The sequence below is a fragment of the Phragmites australis genome, chromosome 7 (genome assembly GCF_958298935.1).
Source record: "Phragmites australis chromosome 7, lpPhrAust1.1, whole genome shotgun sequence".
In the NCBI taxonomy this organism is placed as follows: Eukaryota; Viridiplantae; Streptophyta; class Magnoliopsida; order Poales; family Poaceae; genus Phragmites; species Phragmites australis.
Genome location: NC_084927.1, coordinates 27,874,916 through 27,889,291, shown reverse-complemented (window position 1 = coordinate 27,889,291; position 14,376 = coordinate 27,874,916). Strand labels below are relative to the sequence as shown.

General features: G+C 42.0%; 1 protein-coding gene across 3 annotated transcripts; it reads right to left on the bottom strand.

Moving 5' to 3' along the window:
• Positions 1 to 7,906: 7,906 nt before the first annotated feature.
• Positions 7,907 to 14,376, bottom strand: LOC133924536 (adenine phosphoribosyltransferase 4-like). 3 transcript variants are annotated; one of them, XR_009910821.1, is made up of 8 exons: positions 14,065 to 14,374; positions 13,804 to 13,914; positions 11,533 to 11,625; positions 10,884 to 11,033; positions 9,712 to 9,770; positions 9,043 to 9,121; positions 8,647 to 8,807; positions 7,907 to 8,084 (listed from the first exon to the last, which is right to left on the bottom strand). XR_009910821.1 is itself a non-coding variant. In XM_062370120.1 (7 exons), the coding sequence occupies exons 1-6, from the start codon at positions 14,225 to 14,227 to the stop codon at positions 9,065 to 9,067; spliced, it is 633 nt and encodes a 210-aa protein (XP_062226104.1). In that variant the 5' UTR covers positions 14,228 to 14,376; the 3' UTR covers positions 8,488 to 8,876; positions 9,043 to 9,064. The 3 variants fall into 3 exon arrangements, 2 of the variants coding, with proteins under 2 accessions (XP_062226104.1, XP_062226103.1); XM_062370120.1 differs by lacking the exon at positions 7,907 to 8,084 and having other exon boundaries at positions 8,488 to 8,876; positions 14,065 to 14,376; XM_062370119.1 differs by lacking the exon at positions 7,907 to 8,084 and having other exon boundaries at positions 8,488 to 8,807.

Genomic DNA, 14,376 nt, shown 5'->3' with positions numbered 1-14,376 from the left:
AATACTTATTGTTCAATCTCTTTGGTGATTTAGTTTCAATTTATATGTGCATCTACCCAAATTGTTGAACATATTCCCCAAGATTTGATCTTGCATGTATCTTGGACATTTTTTCTCCATTGAATATCCAACCGTGTAGATCGGGCTCCTCTATTTTAACCTTATCCTCGCTCTCTCCAAATCCCGATGGTGCCACCTATGATCATGATCTTCCTCCCAGGCGATCCCTCTAGAGCCATTGGCATGAGGTAAATCCACAAATCCTAGCCCTAAAATCCCCAACTCTAACCCTTGAATCCAGTTCAAATCTAGGTGACTGAGAGATTTCCAAGATCTCAATCACCTATCTAGCAACAAAAGTTGAATGGTGTGCGTGAAATAAGGAGGACATGTGAAAGAAATAAGGGAATGTCTAGCTGTCTATTGATAGATTGTGTAAGTCAAAATCTGTCAAATTTTCAACTAATAAAAAACTGTCGTGTGACAAAACAAAAATCAGACAGATATTAAACGAAAAATTTGTCAGATTTCTTAAGCAGGCCAACTATTAGCATAACAGGTTAAAAACCCCAAAATCCAATAGCAATGAGATTAGAAACTCCATCATCACAAGTGTAGCAGACATGCTCAAACAAGAAGGTAACAAACATAGCTAACGACAACCGTACAATCGGTTCCACCATTAGAGCCCAAAATATAACAAACACAGAGTCCCAACAAAAAGAAGATCCGAACATGGTAATCACAAAATTATGATTGCAGGATGAGCAAGATCAAACAATCACATTGAAGGAAAAGTAAATATACAAACAAATGGGGAACATGTATACAGACTCACATTCAATAGTGTAATTAGTAGATCCAAGCATGGTAATAAAAAACGGAAGACCACTAACATCAAACATAAAAGATTGGTGCCAACTGTGAAACAAATCATATAAAAAAAAGAAACAAAAGTATGATTTTTGCAAGCACTTTGTTAGAGCAAATCATAACATATCAACATGTGAATTAAAAAATAGTAATTCTTAGTTGCACTTATATTTGCAATGTTGTCATTGAACAACAAATCATTGACAATTTGAACTCAAATATTCTTAATGTTATCTTGAGATAACTCATCCACCAACTTAGCACCGACATTCCACAATTTCATATAGTGTATTAAAAACACCGTAATCAATATTACATAAACAAAATCATAGAATAAAGAGATGATAGAAACATACAACCACAATTCAATAAAATTACACATTATTTTCTTTCATATGGATAATCAATCTTGAACTTGTGAAAAATCAGCACATATAAGGTCGTCATAAAGATATAGCTATAAAAGAGAGAAACATAAATAAAGAGAAAGAGAGTTACATTAGAGATAATGAGAGGAATAGATAGAGTAATATAGAAAGAGAGAGGGATAGAAATATAGAGAGACAAAGATAGAAAAAAAATAGATAGGAAGATATAGAGATAGAGAGACATACATAGATAGAGATAGAGAAATAAAGAGAGAGGTAAACAAACGGAGAGAGGGGGTAGAAACAAAGAGCAAATGAGAGAGAGTGTGACACAAAAAGAGAGATATAGAATAAGAGAAAAATAGATAAATAGAGAGAGAGAAATGTAGAAGAAGAGAGAGATAGAGAAGCAAAAAAAGACATAGAGTAATAGAGAGAGAGATACACACAAAGAAAGAGAGAAAGGTACAGAGAGAGACATATACACACAGAGAGGGAGAGAGATACAGAGAAAGAGGTATATGTAAAGAGCTATACATAAATAGAGAGTTAGAGACATAGGTAGAAAGAGGTAGATAGAAAGAGAGGGACAGAAGAAGAGAGATACAATGAGATAGATAGAGATAAAAAGATAAACAGATAGAGAAAGAGAAATAGAGAAGGTACTAAGTAGATAGAGAAAGAGAAACAGAGAAGGCACTAAGAGAGAAATATAAATAGATGTGAAAATATAAACATATAGATAAAAAAAATATAGAAACAAATAGATAAAGATAAATACATAGAGAAACATACAGAGAGAAACAGATAGAGAGATAGAAACAAATATAGAGAAGAAATAGAGAGAGATAAACAGAAAAAGAAGCACAGAGAAATAGAAACACATAGAAAGAAGAGGGACAAACAGAGAGAGATGAAATTAGAAACAAAAACATATAGAGAGAAGAAATAGATAGAGACAGATAACAACTAGTTGGCGCATGATATTGGTCAGCAAAAAACGAAATTCTACTTGTTCCACTTGCATGTTTATTACTTGTGAAAAGGTCCGACTAATATCATGAATATTTGTCGATTAGTAGATATTTGCAGATCATATTGTAGCAATATATATACTCATAAATAGCTTAACATTATTGGCTTACTCATGATCATGCATGTATATGCTCATAAGGCCAACTCCAACGGAATCAGCAAATTTCAGAGCTACAGTACTTTGCCATCTACTGTAGCACCAGCAACCATCTCCAACAGAGCCGGTATCAAGTGCTACAGGAATGAGGTCGCGGCAAAGGAAGGAGAGATGGACGGCTTTTTTGCGGACGAATCATCGGAGCCGCAACACTGTACGCGGACGCATCCGTCGCCGTCCACGTCGAAGGTAGCGCGCAGCTCGGCCTGGAGCTCGCCGTCCCCGCGGCCGCGGGCGTGGAAGGCTGCACGGGACCCCATCTTCCCGTGGCTCTCCGCCGGCCGCCGAGCCCATCTTCCCGTAGCTCTCTGCCGGCCGCCGATCCCATCTTCCCGTGGCTCTCCGCCAGCCGCCAACCCCATCTTCCCGTGGCTCTCCGGCAGCCGCCGACCCCATCTTCCCGTGGCTCTCCGCCGGCCGCCGACCCCATCTTCTCGTGGCTCTCCGCCGGCCGCCGACCCCATCTTCCTGTGGCTCTCCGCCGGCCCCTGTGTGCTTGATCCAGACACAGCCAAGTCGGGTTCGGGGGCGCCGTCCAGCAGCGCCATCCAATTCTGGCAGTTGCAGCCGCCAACACAGTTGACGTTGTCTGCAGTGGGTGGAGCAGTCGAAGCCACGTCTCTTGCACCTCTTGACGCGACGAGGACGCCTGCGAGCTGGGGAGAGCGCACAGATGCCAGGACGGCCAGGACTCCTGTGAGCCGAGGGACGGAGAGCGGAGAGAAGGGATGAGGAAGGGAGGAGCAGGGACGAGAATGGACGGTTAAAGGAAAAAAAAATATAGGAGAGAAGATAAGATTAATTTATAGAGTATCTGTTGAATATGGTAGAAAAAAATAGTGCTATAATAATAATAGTGGATACTATAATAGTATTATGGAGTACGAAATTTTAAGATAGCTATTGAAGTTGACCTAAGAATACATAACGAATAGTGTAAAGATTGAGAAAAGAGAGAGAGAGGGGGGGGGGGCGTATGGGTTGTGGGCGTAGATTCGCGCCCGAATAGCACAAGCATTAAAGCAGTAAACACAATCAAGTACAGAACAAATAATAAAATAGATCGGATGGTGGTATATGCGATAGATTTTGTGTGCTAAAATATGGCGACAAACAAATAGCAGAAGACAAGAAATAAAAGGGAAAGGAGGGGAGGAGAGGGATTTGGATCAATTAAACCAGCTGGAGTGCTGGAGGGTTAGCAATGAAAATAATTGGAAATGAATTAAAGGGAGAGAAATCTGTACGCATGCAGCGTGCATGGACAAGTTTGGCATGCAGCCTATGCATGGAAGATGGAACCTGATTTGCATGCGAGCTTGCTTCCTGACATCGCGCCCAGCTTGATGGAAAGAAGCCCAAAGCCAAACCAGAAACGTGTAGGCATTTCTCTGCCGTGCCAAGATGTTTACTCCGAGATGAAATCGTGAAGGAAATATTTCCACCGTGTCGACCAATCAATGAAAGGACCCGCGTGCCCATATTGTAGGCAGAACCACAACTGGGTTGGTTTGTAACTAGCTTTGGTCGAGTCAAGTAGTATTAGATGCAAACTCGAGTTAGGGAGGTTTAAAAGCCAACTATTTCTTTACCTGTACCGTGAATCGTATAGTTTGTGACTAGCATTATGATTTTATTTTCATGAGAAATAACCACCAGAAAATCGCGATGGTTTTGACTTCCATGTTCGTGGCTTCCCGAGCTTGAAATCGAGGAAGGAGGGAACCATCTAGGGTTTTGCTATTGCATCAATTTGAGGATTTCTAATCCCCTTTTGGTGCTAATGTTTGATCGTCTCTCACTATTACCATCTGTCAGATCGGTCGGTGGATATCTTGTTCATCTTTATTGCTAAATTATCGTACCTGAAAGATCAGAAAATAACTCTAAAAAAAATATAGTTCATCAAAAAGCTAAGTTTTCATTTTAAAAAATCAATGGGTCTCTCATCCACAGGTGAAAATTTATTGTCAAACTTGCTCATGTAACTATGCAGAAGGTTCTCTCTCCGGTCTTATATTCATAGTAGAATATCGTGTACTCGAATTTTCTGAATACACCTTTTAACAAGGCTCATGGAAAATGGTACATGTATATTTGCATTTAAGATCGTCACACACTGGTGACCACAGTTGCTTCTTTACATGTCAACAACTCTTTTTAATGAGTTAAAAAGCCAACAGCCTTTTTTTTCCCGAAGGGGTGACTTTCATTGACCATGAGTAGCATAAACATATTTCATATAAGAACCTGGGACAAAGAAAAATGAAGAGAAATACCACAGTTCCTGACATGGTCCCGATCCACCGTCACCGATCCTGATCAAAGTAAGACTATGTCCAAAGGATTTCTATCGCGGATGAAAATCTCGTTGTAAAGAGATTTTCGTTCCCTTCAGCGCTCCAACGATTTTCCTTCACGGTTCTTATTACGAAGGGATTCTCAGGGTCATTCCTTTCAGAACGAGATTCTCTCTCCTTTCCCTTCGCGATTCCTCTCAAAAGGAAGCTGTTGCAGATAAGAGAAAATAAAAAGAATGGGAACAGAAAAGGGAATCGGAAGAGAACGAAATGAAAAGAATATGATTGAAGATGGTCTAACCATAGTCTACTCTGCACCGACGGAGAAAGCCCAAAACACCCAAATAGATTTTTCACAGCCACCTCTATTAGTATCTCGCAACCAGAATGCATTAAGACCGATGAAACGCGTCAGACAATCCCATCGGTAAAAAAGAAACCCAACGCTGTCAAACATATCCACAACCCGAAAAGAAAACCCAAAATTCAAAATTAGATAACATACATAAACGTATTTATTAAAATAGACAATATATTATCGTATTTACAAATTTAGCATTCGTATTCGACGCATCATTTACCAAAAATAAGACTTTCGGTACACCGTACGCGCAAAAACTCATATTCATGTGCCGAATACAGCACTGTAGCCCGTATTCGGTACACCGTGTGCCGAATCCGATTGATATTCGGTACACGATGTGCTGAATATGAACTACAGTGCTATATTCGACACACGGTATGCTGAATATGATTGGACCCGTGGTTTTTCGGTATACGGTGTACAAAATTTTATTTTCAGTAAATAATATGTCAAATACAAATATTAAAATATTAAATACGATAACATATTATCTATTTCAACAAATATGTATATTATTTAATTTTGAATTTTTTCATCACCTTCCCATCGTCAACCCGGACACCCATCACACAAACATACCCATACAAACTGCAACGGCTCGCCATACCAGCACCAGCCGAAGGCACCCGAAAACGCATTCCAAACAAGGATATGAACAGAACCACCATCACCTTCTCCAAAAGCAACATGTCCTTCTCCAACGGCGAGCTCCATCAATCCAGACGCAACTGCAGATGGCGCACCCGCACACCAGGCTCGCAGGCGCCGCGGCCGCGCATGGCCCGCACGCCCTCAGGAGCCGACACGGCAGGAACAATCCAGCCGCGCCCCATCAGCAGTCCGACTTGGCGTCATCGGCAGTGCTACCGGCTCCGGCTCCGACATCCCGACACGCCAGGACGACGAGTGCTAGCAGCAGCACGCCGCGAAGAGAAAGATGACGCTGGAGAAGAACAAGTTTCCACCTCAAAAGCAACAGCAAAGCCCGGCGAACCAAGAGAGAGAAACTCCATAAAAGACCTAAAGAAACCTAGATCTACACTATTACTAAACATGAGAAGGGTCCCTCGCCCTTCACGCCACCGGCGATGAGCCAGAGACGGAGGGAAGGGGCCAGATTTAACCCATGACGGGAGGCTTCTAGAGTTCGCTTTTTTTAACAGTAAGGAGTACTCTCCAATCATTTAAAAAGTGTTGTTGTGTGCAGTTAAAGTCGTTTAAACTTTGATTATTAATATTTTTTAAAATATTTGGATGGAACTTTTGAAGATAGTACAGGTAGACTTGTCTTAAAAATAGTTTTTTAATATCATAACTTTGCTATATTTATATATATTTTATACTAGCAATTCGCACTCAAAATACGTGTTGGTGTTCATATCGATGTCTAAAATAATTTTTTTTTACTAGAGGTAGTAGTAAGAGCACATCTCTAACTTTAAGAATTCTCGAGCTGAATATCTCTAACTTTAAAATTTTACGAAATTAGAGTTATAGATACATTAAAAGTGTTTACGTGCGTCGTCTTGTTTGTATTTTAAACTAAATATATATATATATATATATATATGTTTAATTTACTTTATTTTAACCTACAAACTACATATATGAGGTTAAACTGGGATATGAAGCTCCACCAAATAAAACCTAAATAAGCACATATACACATTTAATTTTAGAACATTGCTCTCATACTACTGTTTTAAAGCGGTTTGCAAGTATACCACTCCTTTTCGCTGGATTACTATACTACAACTCTTTAGTTCGTGCAGTTTGCTTCCTCTAGCACTCCATCATCAGATTCATCGGTGGCGCGAGATGGCAAGCGTCGTGGCCACATCGGTGAGGCCGGAGCACCCGACGACGGAGCGGAACAGGGCGACAACGTCTCGGGCAAATCCGTCAGGAGTAGAAAGAAAGAAGGATACCCATAAGATCTTCACCGGATGGCTCAGATTGATCGTCTGAAGAAAAAGAAAAAGAAAGCAGACATATCTCGTGCACACCGTAACACCAAACCGGACGGTGCAGCACTAGCAGTTGAACCTCGAAGAAGTTAATATCAACATGTGAGTCCACGTCGAGACGGTAAAGTACGACTTCCAATGGCGCCGACGCACCGGGGGCTGAGACGGCGCTGGCGGACGCAGGGAGGCAATGCATATGCTCGCTCACGACGCACCCGGGGTCCTTCCGGTGCCGGCTCCACCGCGGCGGCGTCGGCGTGCCGAGGTCAGCCTCGTGCCAGTAGTTCGGGGCTCCCGATCGCTCTGCTCCGGCCACATGCGGAGGGCCGCGTTCCAGCAGCAGTTCGCGCATCCTGTCACCGGTGGCGGCGGCATGTCGAGGTCTGCTGCTTATGAGCAGCAGTTCCTGCGGTCCGCCGGCGTGTCAAGATCGGCGTCGTGACAAGATTTCCTTTGTGATCGATCGAGGACGGTTTCTTTTTTCTTTTCTTTTTTGGGTGGGGGGTGGGGGGGGGGGGTTTCAAGATCCGGCGGCAGTTCCATCCTCGAACCCTCTGATTCCTCTTCTTTGAAGTAGTACCTTCTAGTTTGTGAACTATTTGTATCTGTGCTTAAACTAGTTGAGTGAATTTTGCATCTCGAGGTCTGTTACATGGTGCTGTTGCTGTGTAGGAGAGTATAAATCGAGAAATTCGGAACGATCACTGATCATAATTTCAGGGTTTTGTACAAGTAATAAACTATTGTGCGTGGGATTCAGCCAGAGGAACCGAAGGTAAATCTGCGCCAGCGATATAGTAAAAGCTATGATCACAATCTACATGTTAAAATAAATAGTTGGATTATAAAAACTGAATTATGATCGTAATCTATAAGCTAGAATAAACAGCTGTATTGTTACAATCATATTGCAATATTACAGCAATCCGTCTTCCATCAGCCTTTATAATCTATAATTCAATTTTTACAATTCAGTTTCTTACTATCCACGATCTATAAACTTCTTTTCACAATCTCAAGCTAAAACAAACAAACCTCTTTTCACAATTTTAAGTTGAAACAAATAAATCCTAGGTTGACTGACCCATCAATGATTTTTGTCTTGTCTGAGGATCCAAAAATAAATCACTAGTACCCCTATCTAATAGATAGGGTTGTATAAATGCATTCATGTTTTAATAATCTAGATCATCTGTAATGCATTGCCAGTATTTTAGTGTCAGAGGATACCTAAACTCATGAGAATCTAGCTAGGTGTTACATTACTGTACTAGCATATTCCTTAAAGCTAGAAGCTTCAATTTAGTACTGTTATGTAGCTCTCTAAAATAAAGAAGGGTATCACTAATTACCAAATAATTTATGCATGCATTATGATTGTTTTAGACTCGAACAACTTTTAGCAAAAACGAGTTAATTAAACTACAGAAAAAAGTACTAGTTTCATTACTTGATCAGTAAGTGAAAAGAAACAAGATAATTGTCACCGAAAAAACAAACATCAGCATGATCATTTTTTTCTCTGGCTAAAAGTGATGTTCCCGGCAGGGATAACTACAAACTCTCAGTTAAAAAGCTATACCTGCTACAAAGCCTAAGCTCCATCCATCTCACCCTCTCCATGCAGATACATCGCAGCTTGCCTTACTCTTAACACAGTTTACTGCTGAGTTCGATACCCATCCACCTTGCGCTTGCAAACGAATGAAGCCGTGAGCTTTTTTCAGGAAAAGCTAAGCTTTTCTGAAAAAAATCACAAGGGAGAACCGGAATTAGTACCCTAGGTGTAAGCTTCTGCTGTTTCTGCTACTACTACAATTCAAAAGAAATCAAATTTGAATTAATGAGCGATCTTTTTAACAAAGTTAAGAACGTGAACTTGCGATTTTGCAAGCCTACCTAGCTTTGTACTTGTATGATATGTTGAAAAATCACCAAAAGTTAGAAGGGGTAGAGAGAGATTAAGAGCAGTACTTGCCTGATCATCACTTTACTACATTCTATTTGCGGGACTCCACTAATATATAAACTGGCTTTCCATTGAGCTTGTAGAAATCCTGTACATAAAAATTGCAACCCCAGTTAGCAGATTTGAGGGACTACCTTGCCATGCATCTTACATGTCCGGGTATATTTTTAGATAACAGAATAAAAATATCGCAGGCGCTACATCCGACATATCCAGGTATATATCATATATACTCCATATGCTAGATTCCAAAGAGTGAATTTCTTACACAATCACCGCTTCTATTGTGGTCAAACGTCTAATCGATAGGAGAACACGTATGGTCATGTGGTATGTAAGCTAAGCTAAGCTGTTCTTGTCATCCATGTAAAATAAGCCTTGAACTACAGGAGCGCATCTATCAATGAAAGTTACAGCCTACAGACATGTTTGAACTTAGAATTCTGAGATTTCCTTGTACGAGGAGAAATTATCAGCATGTTGGGTCTTTTTCTTCCACTTATCTGCAGTCACATAAGAAGAAGAACAAGTAGACATTTTTTTTACACTGGTCGTGATCTATAAGTGGCTTCGTCCCTTCAGAGATAGTGGCGGAATCCTTACTCAGTTTCCTTTAACTAACTAAAGTGCATGTAAAGAGTATATTGGTGGAATTTAAAAAAATGTATATATAGATACCTTAAACTTGGGAACCCCAATGAGGCATGCACATTCAACCACGTCAGCTCCAGCACGTTCTGGAAATGAAACTAAAAGTTAGCGAAAAGCCACTTTCTTTTACGTAGCTCATGATATAATGGAGAATACAGTACATAAACACCAGAACATACGCTGGTTTAATATTGTAAAAATCAATGACATGCAACAGTCTACGTACACAAGATTTTGAATTTTGAATAAGAAAATAAGAAAAAGAAAGATTGTTGAGAACTTAAAACGCTGGAGAAGGCAGGCGTTGATTGTTGATTCTGTGAGACATAAGTGCCCAATTCTTATCCGCCAACTTTTCACATCTAGCATAAAAATTCAGGAGTTTGCTTCCAGTCTCACCAAAACAATGCCTATACGCAATTAGCTACCCCATAGGGCGTATCATTCAGACAAGATTTTGTCCTATGAATAAACAGCTTGTCCCTCTTAAGGACAAGCTTCGATTATAGTCAAAAGAACATGATGCCCCTCCACTCTACATGTCATGACTGAGTTGTTGATATGCTTTGGTCCTCCTTTTTCGCAACATGATACTCGATGCACCATTTTGACGCAACAATCCCAAAATTAGTACGCAAAGTATAACTTCGGTCCTCCTTTTTCTTATGATCTGTTTTCTTTATCATCTTTATCTTCTTGTTACTTCTTTATTTTTAGTGTTTCGGATTCTAAAACCACTTGTGAAAAGATTTTCTTAATAATTCCAGGTTTTCCTCATTATTTGAAATCTGAAATCATGTGTTTAAGTTTGAAATGTTGGAAAATTTTATTTTCCTCTTTAGAGAACCAATATTGTAATGATTAAATTTGCAGCTGATGACCAAAAGGCACAGAATGCTTGATTGCTATGCACTGCTGCTTCAATGTAATACTCAACTAATATACTCCAGCCTCACCAAGGCATAAACATGTATGAATAGCTTTTTTACATTGCACCTAAATAGCAAAATTGGAACAGTTCCCTTGGTGTATGTATGTTAGAGCAAATAAAACTGAACAGCAGTAGTATTTGAGAACTTCCATTATTGGTATCAGATGATGAATTCTGTTTCCACTACTTTTAAAGAACAATCATGCAAGGTTGATGGATTCATTCGCATGTATATCATATTGAACATAACATGTAAGAAGGTACTAACCGAGAAGTGTTATAGCAGCAGAAAGTGTTCCACCAGTAGCAACCAAATCATCAACAACCACTATGCGCTCGCCCGGTTCAATAGCTCCAACATGCATCTCCAAACAATCCGTCCCGTACTCAAGTACATAAGTCTCAGAAATTACCTCACCTTTAATGTTGTAAAAAGCAACTATTAGTGCATCTTGAAACTGTGACAAAACTGCATTCTACACTGAAGCTAGTTAATTACAATTTTCTTTTGGAGAAATGATAGTTAATATGCTTTTGGCAAACCGAATTATAATTAAGACAGCACTTGCACATAGTAACAAGCCTGTGATGTGGGTGTACAGTGTGTGGCATATGGTGGTATCTTCAGACTTCACGGTGAAACAAAAATGACAACTTCATATATCATAAATGTCGCAGATGGTTCACTATAGGATGATATGTTTTTTTAATGAAACAGTAGGATCGTCTCCTACTGGTTATATATTAATTTAAAAACATAAATGTACAAAATGAGAATTACAAGCCAAAAATGAAAATCAAAAGGAGACATAAACAAGTTATTCTAAAAGTAAATATGCCAATTGGTTACATTCTTTGTGTTTGAAGTGACCTAATATGTTCATTTTGGTCCGAATTTACTTCTTCAATCACATCACCTGGGAGTTTCTTAGGTTTGCGCAATGGTATGAACTTTGCTCCGATGGCTAGGGCAATGGCTGGGCCAAAGATGAATCCTCTTGCTTCAATACCTAGTAAAATGTGAAGAATTCACCACACAAAAGTTAGAGGTGTACATGAAGTTAGACTTAAGCATAATTATGTCTATGAAAAGATATCTTCAGCTATGTGTATTTGATGATGATGCAGAGGCCAGAACTTTTCCTTTTATCTAAAAAGATGAAAAGAGAACTTCAACATTCGTCATGTGATCAAAAGAGAACTTCAACATTCGTCATGTGATCAAAAGAGTAACTTGATAATATAACAACAGCGAAACAGTGGTAGCTGTAAAAAAACAACGAGAAGTACTCCCTCTGGTTTTAAATATATGACATTTTGACCAAAATCCGGTCAAACTTTTACAACTTTAGCCGTTAATAGTTTTTAAAATATTTATTTTGAAAACCTAAAAATATAATATTATAAAAATATTTTTCAAAACAAATCTACACATGTGATTTTTATATTTACAAAGTAAATATTTTAGAAACTATTGATGATCAAAGTTTTAAAAGTTTAATCGAATTTTGATCAAAACGTTATATAATTAAAACCGGAGGGAGTAGCATACAAGGCTAAAAAAGCGAAGGGTAAAAAAAAACTCAAGTGAGGTCGTCCTAAATAATGCCGATAAAGAAATGCCATCCTACAGAACAAGCCACGAGGGAAATCCTCCGAACGGACAGCAAAAGTCCAACAGAAGTGTCACTCTACTCTGCAGCCAGCACATCAGGAGATTACTGTGCGCAATGCCAGACCATATGCAGGACTAGGAGTACAAAGGAAGCACGACCATCGACCACCACCCTCCCGTCCGAGACCAAGCCGAACCGACACCGCATGTGCGCGACCGGAGTCGTCCGATCAGGATCCCGGCGGGCCGCAGACCACCCCACAACGCCGGTCCCCTACCTGGCACACGAGCTGATCGAGTCTCGCTCGCGCTGCCAGTCTGCCACTACTAATGGGATCGAGCTGAGCTGAGCTCCGTCGAACGATCCTGCCAATCACCAGCCGTCTACATGCCTGCCGATCCGGGCATTGAACACGCGGGATTCCGCTGGACCACCGAGGCAAAACCCCGGCGCGCCGTGGCACGACCCGACACGGCCCTGTCGCGAAGCCAGCTTGGCTGGGGCATGGCATGGACCATGCGGCCATGAACCAACGCACACGCCAACACGCCCGTACGTAGAGAGCGAGTGGAGGCCATCGCTAGCTTCTCGTCTTCTCTCCCCTCCCACCGCGGCGGGCCGGCGGCATTGGCCCCCTGGATTTATTGTCCAGGGCCAGAAGGTGAGAGAAGCATGTGTGTGTGGGTTTGTGTGGCGCCGACATTGAAGTTACGGCTGTTTGATTCTCGCCCTCATAAGCCAAGTCAAAATTTGATCATATTAAAAGTTTGATAGGCTAAAAATTAGGATAGCTATTTTAAACGTTAAAATCTTGTCTAGCTTTTATATAGGAAAATTTTGACTCATCAAATTTTGGTTTTGAACTAAATAAAACTAATTTTTTTAGTCATCACTACATTTTAGCTTGACTTCCCGAGAACCAAACAGCCGTACCCAACAGCTGTGTCACTGCTGCTGCTAATAGGAGCATGTAGGTTGGAGCAAGATAGAGCAGAAAAAAAAGGCGTAGGTGCACAGGCGAGGGTGGGGAAACAGATCCTCTGACTTGAGCCGGTAAAGTCACAGCGGTGCTACAGTGAAACAAGTGAGCGGTGCTACAGTGAAACAAGTGATTTTGCAGTTAGTTACTGCACGGTTCCCACTGTTCATCAGGCCACTGCGGTTTTTAGCGGTGGATCTGATCCTTCCGCCTTACATCAGACGGCTAAAGATCCACTAAAGTCACGGCGAGTTTAGTTTGGCTAAAGTCGGAGGATCCGTTTCCGGTGGTGGTGACCTGATCGACGAACATCAAGGCGTGGGGGGGGGGGGGGGGACAAAAGGAGCGCGAACGATCTGCCCCAAAGATATTACGGAATCTTGGGACACCACCTTGCGGCGCTCAGTGCCGCGTGCGCGCGGTACCCAGCGGCAGGAACTGACGCCAGCACCGAGCGGCGGCAGGGCAGGGCAGGGGCATTAAAAAAAGATGGGCGAACTGCCTGCCCGCACGCGAGGTCGCGGCCGTGCGCGCGCGCAAGAGGCGGCTCATGATGATGAAACGATGATTGGCCGGTGGCTGGATCAATTTACCTGCGACGGCCGCGATGCCCATGCCGCGGTAGCGCTCGACGAACATGTCCACGGCGTCCTTGAACACGCGCGGCCGCAGCAGCAGCGCGGTGATGTCGTTGAACATGATCCCTGCATGCATGCGCGCACCGGGAAGAACGGTAAGCTCTCGTGTGTGTGCGCGCGCGAGCGCCTGCCATCGACGTGCCCACCTCGCGCGGCGCGCGCGTGGCTAAGGGACAATCGAATGATACGATTAAGATCGAGACCGGGCGAGCGAACCTGGCTTGGGAAAGTGGGGGACGACGCGGATGGCGTCGGAAATGCCCTGGAGGCGCGGGTCCGCGGCGCCACGACCCTTCTCCTTCGCCGCCGCTGCCGGCGCCTCCTCCTCCACCATGGTGTTGGTGCGGCCGCCGCTCTTGTTGTTCTCCTGCTCCCCCATACCACACGCGCAAAACCCTCCGGCCTCGCTCCAATACAACAAGCCGAGTACTGACTTGTAATTCTTCTTCTCCAGCTATCGCTTTGAGCGGTAGCTGGGAGCGTATAAATAAACACGGGAAGCGAAGACTAGGTAGAGGCGCGGGTGGC

What these genes read in the sequence shown, in the direction of transcription:
- LOC133924536 (XM_062370120.1), bottom strand. Translation starts at nt 14,227, where the DNA reads ATGGGGGAGCAGGAGAACAACAAGAGCGGCGGCCGCACCAACACCATG. An exon ending in CAAACCTAAGAAACTCCCAG is followed by an intron (nt 11,034 to 11,532) that starts GTGATGTGATTG and finishes ACAACATTAAAG; the next exon opens with GTGAGGTAATTTCTGAGACT. An exon ending in TGCTGCTATAACACTTCTCG is followed by an intron (nt 9,771 to 10,883) that starts GTTAGTACCTTC and finishes TTTCATTTCCAG; the next exon opens with AACGTGCTGGAGCTGACGTG.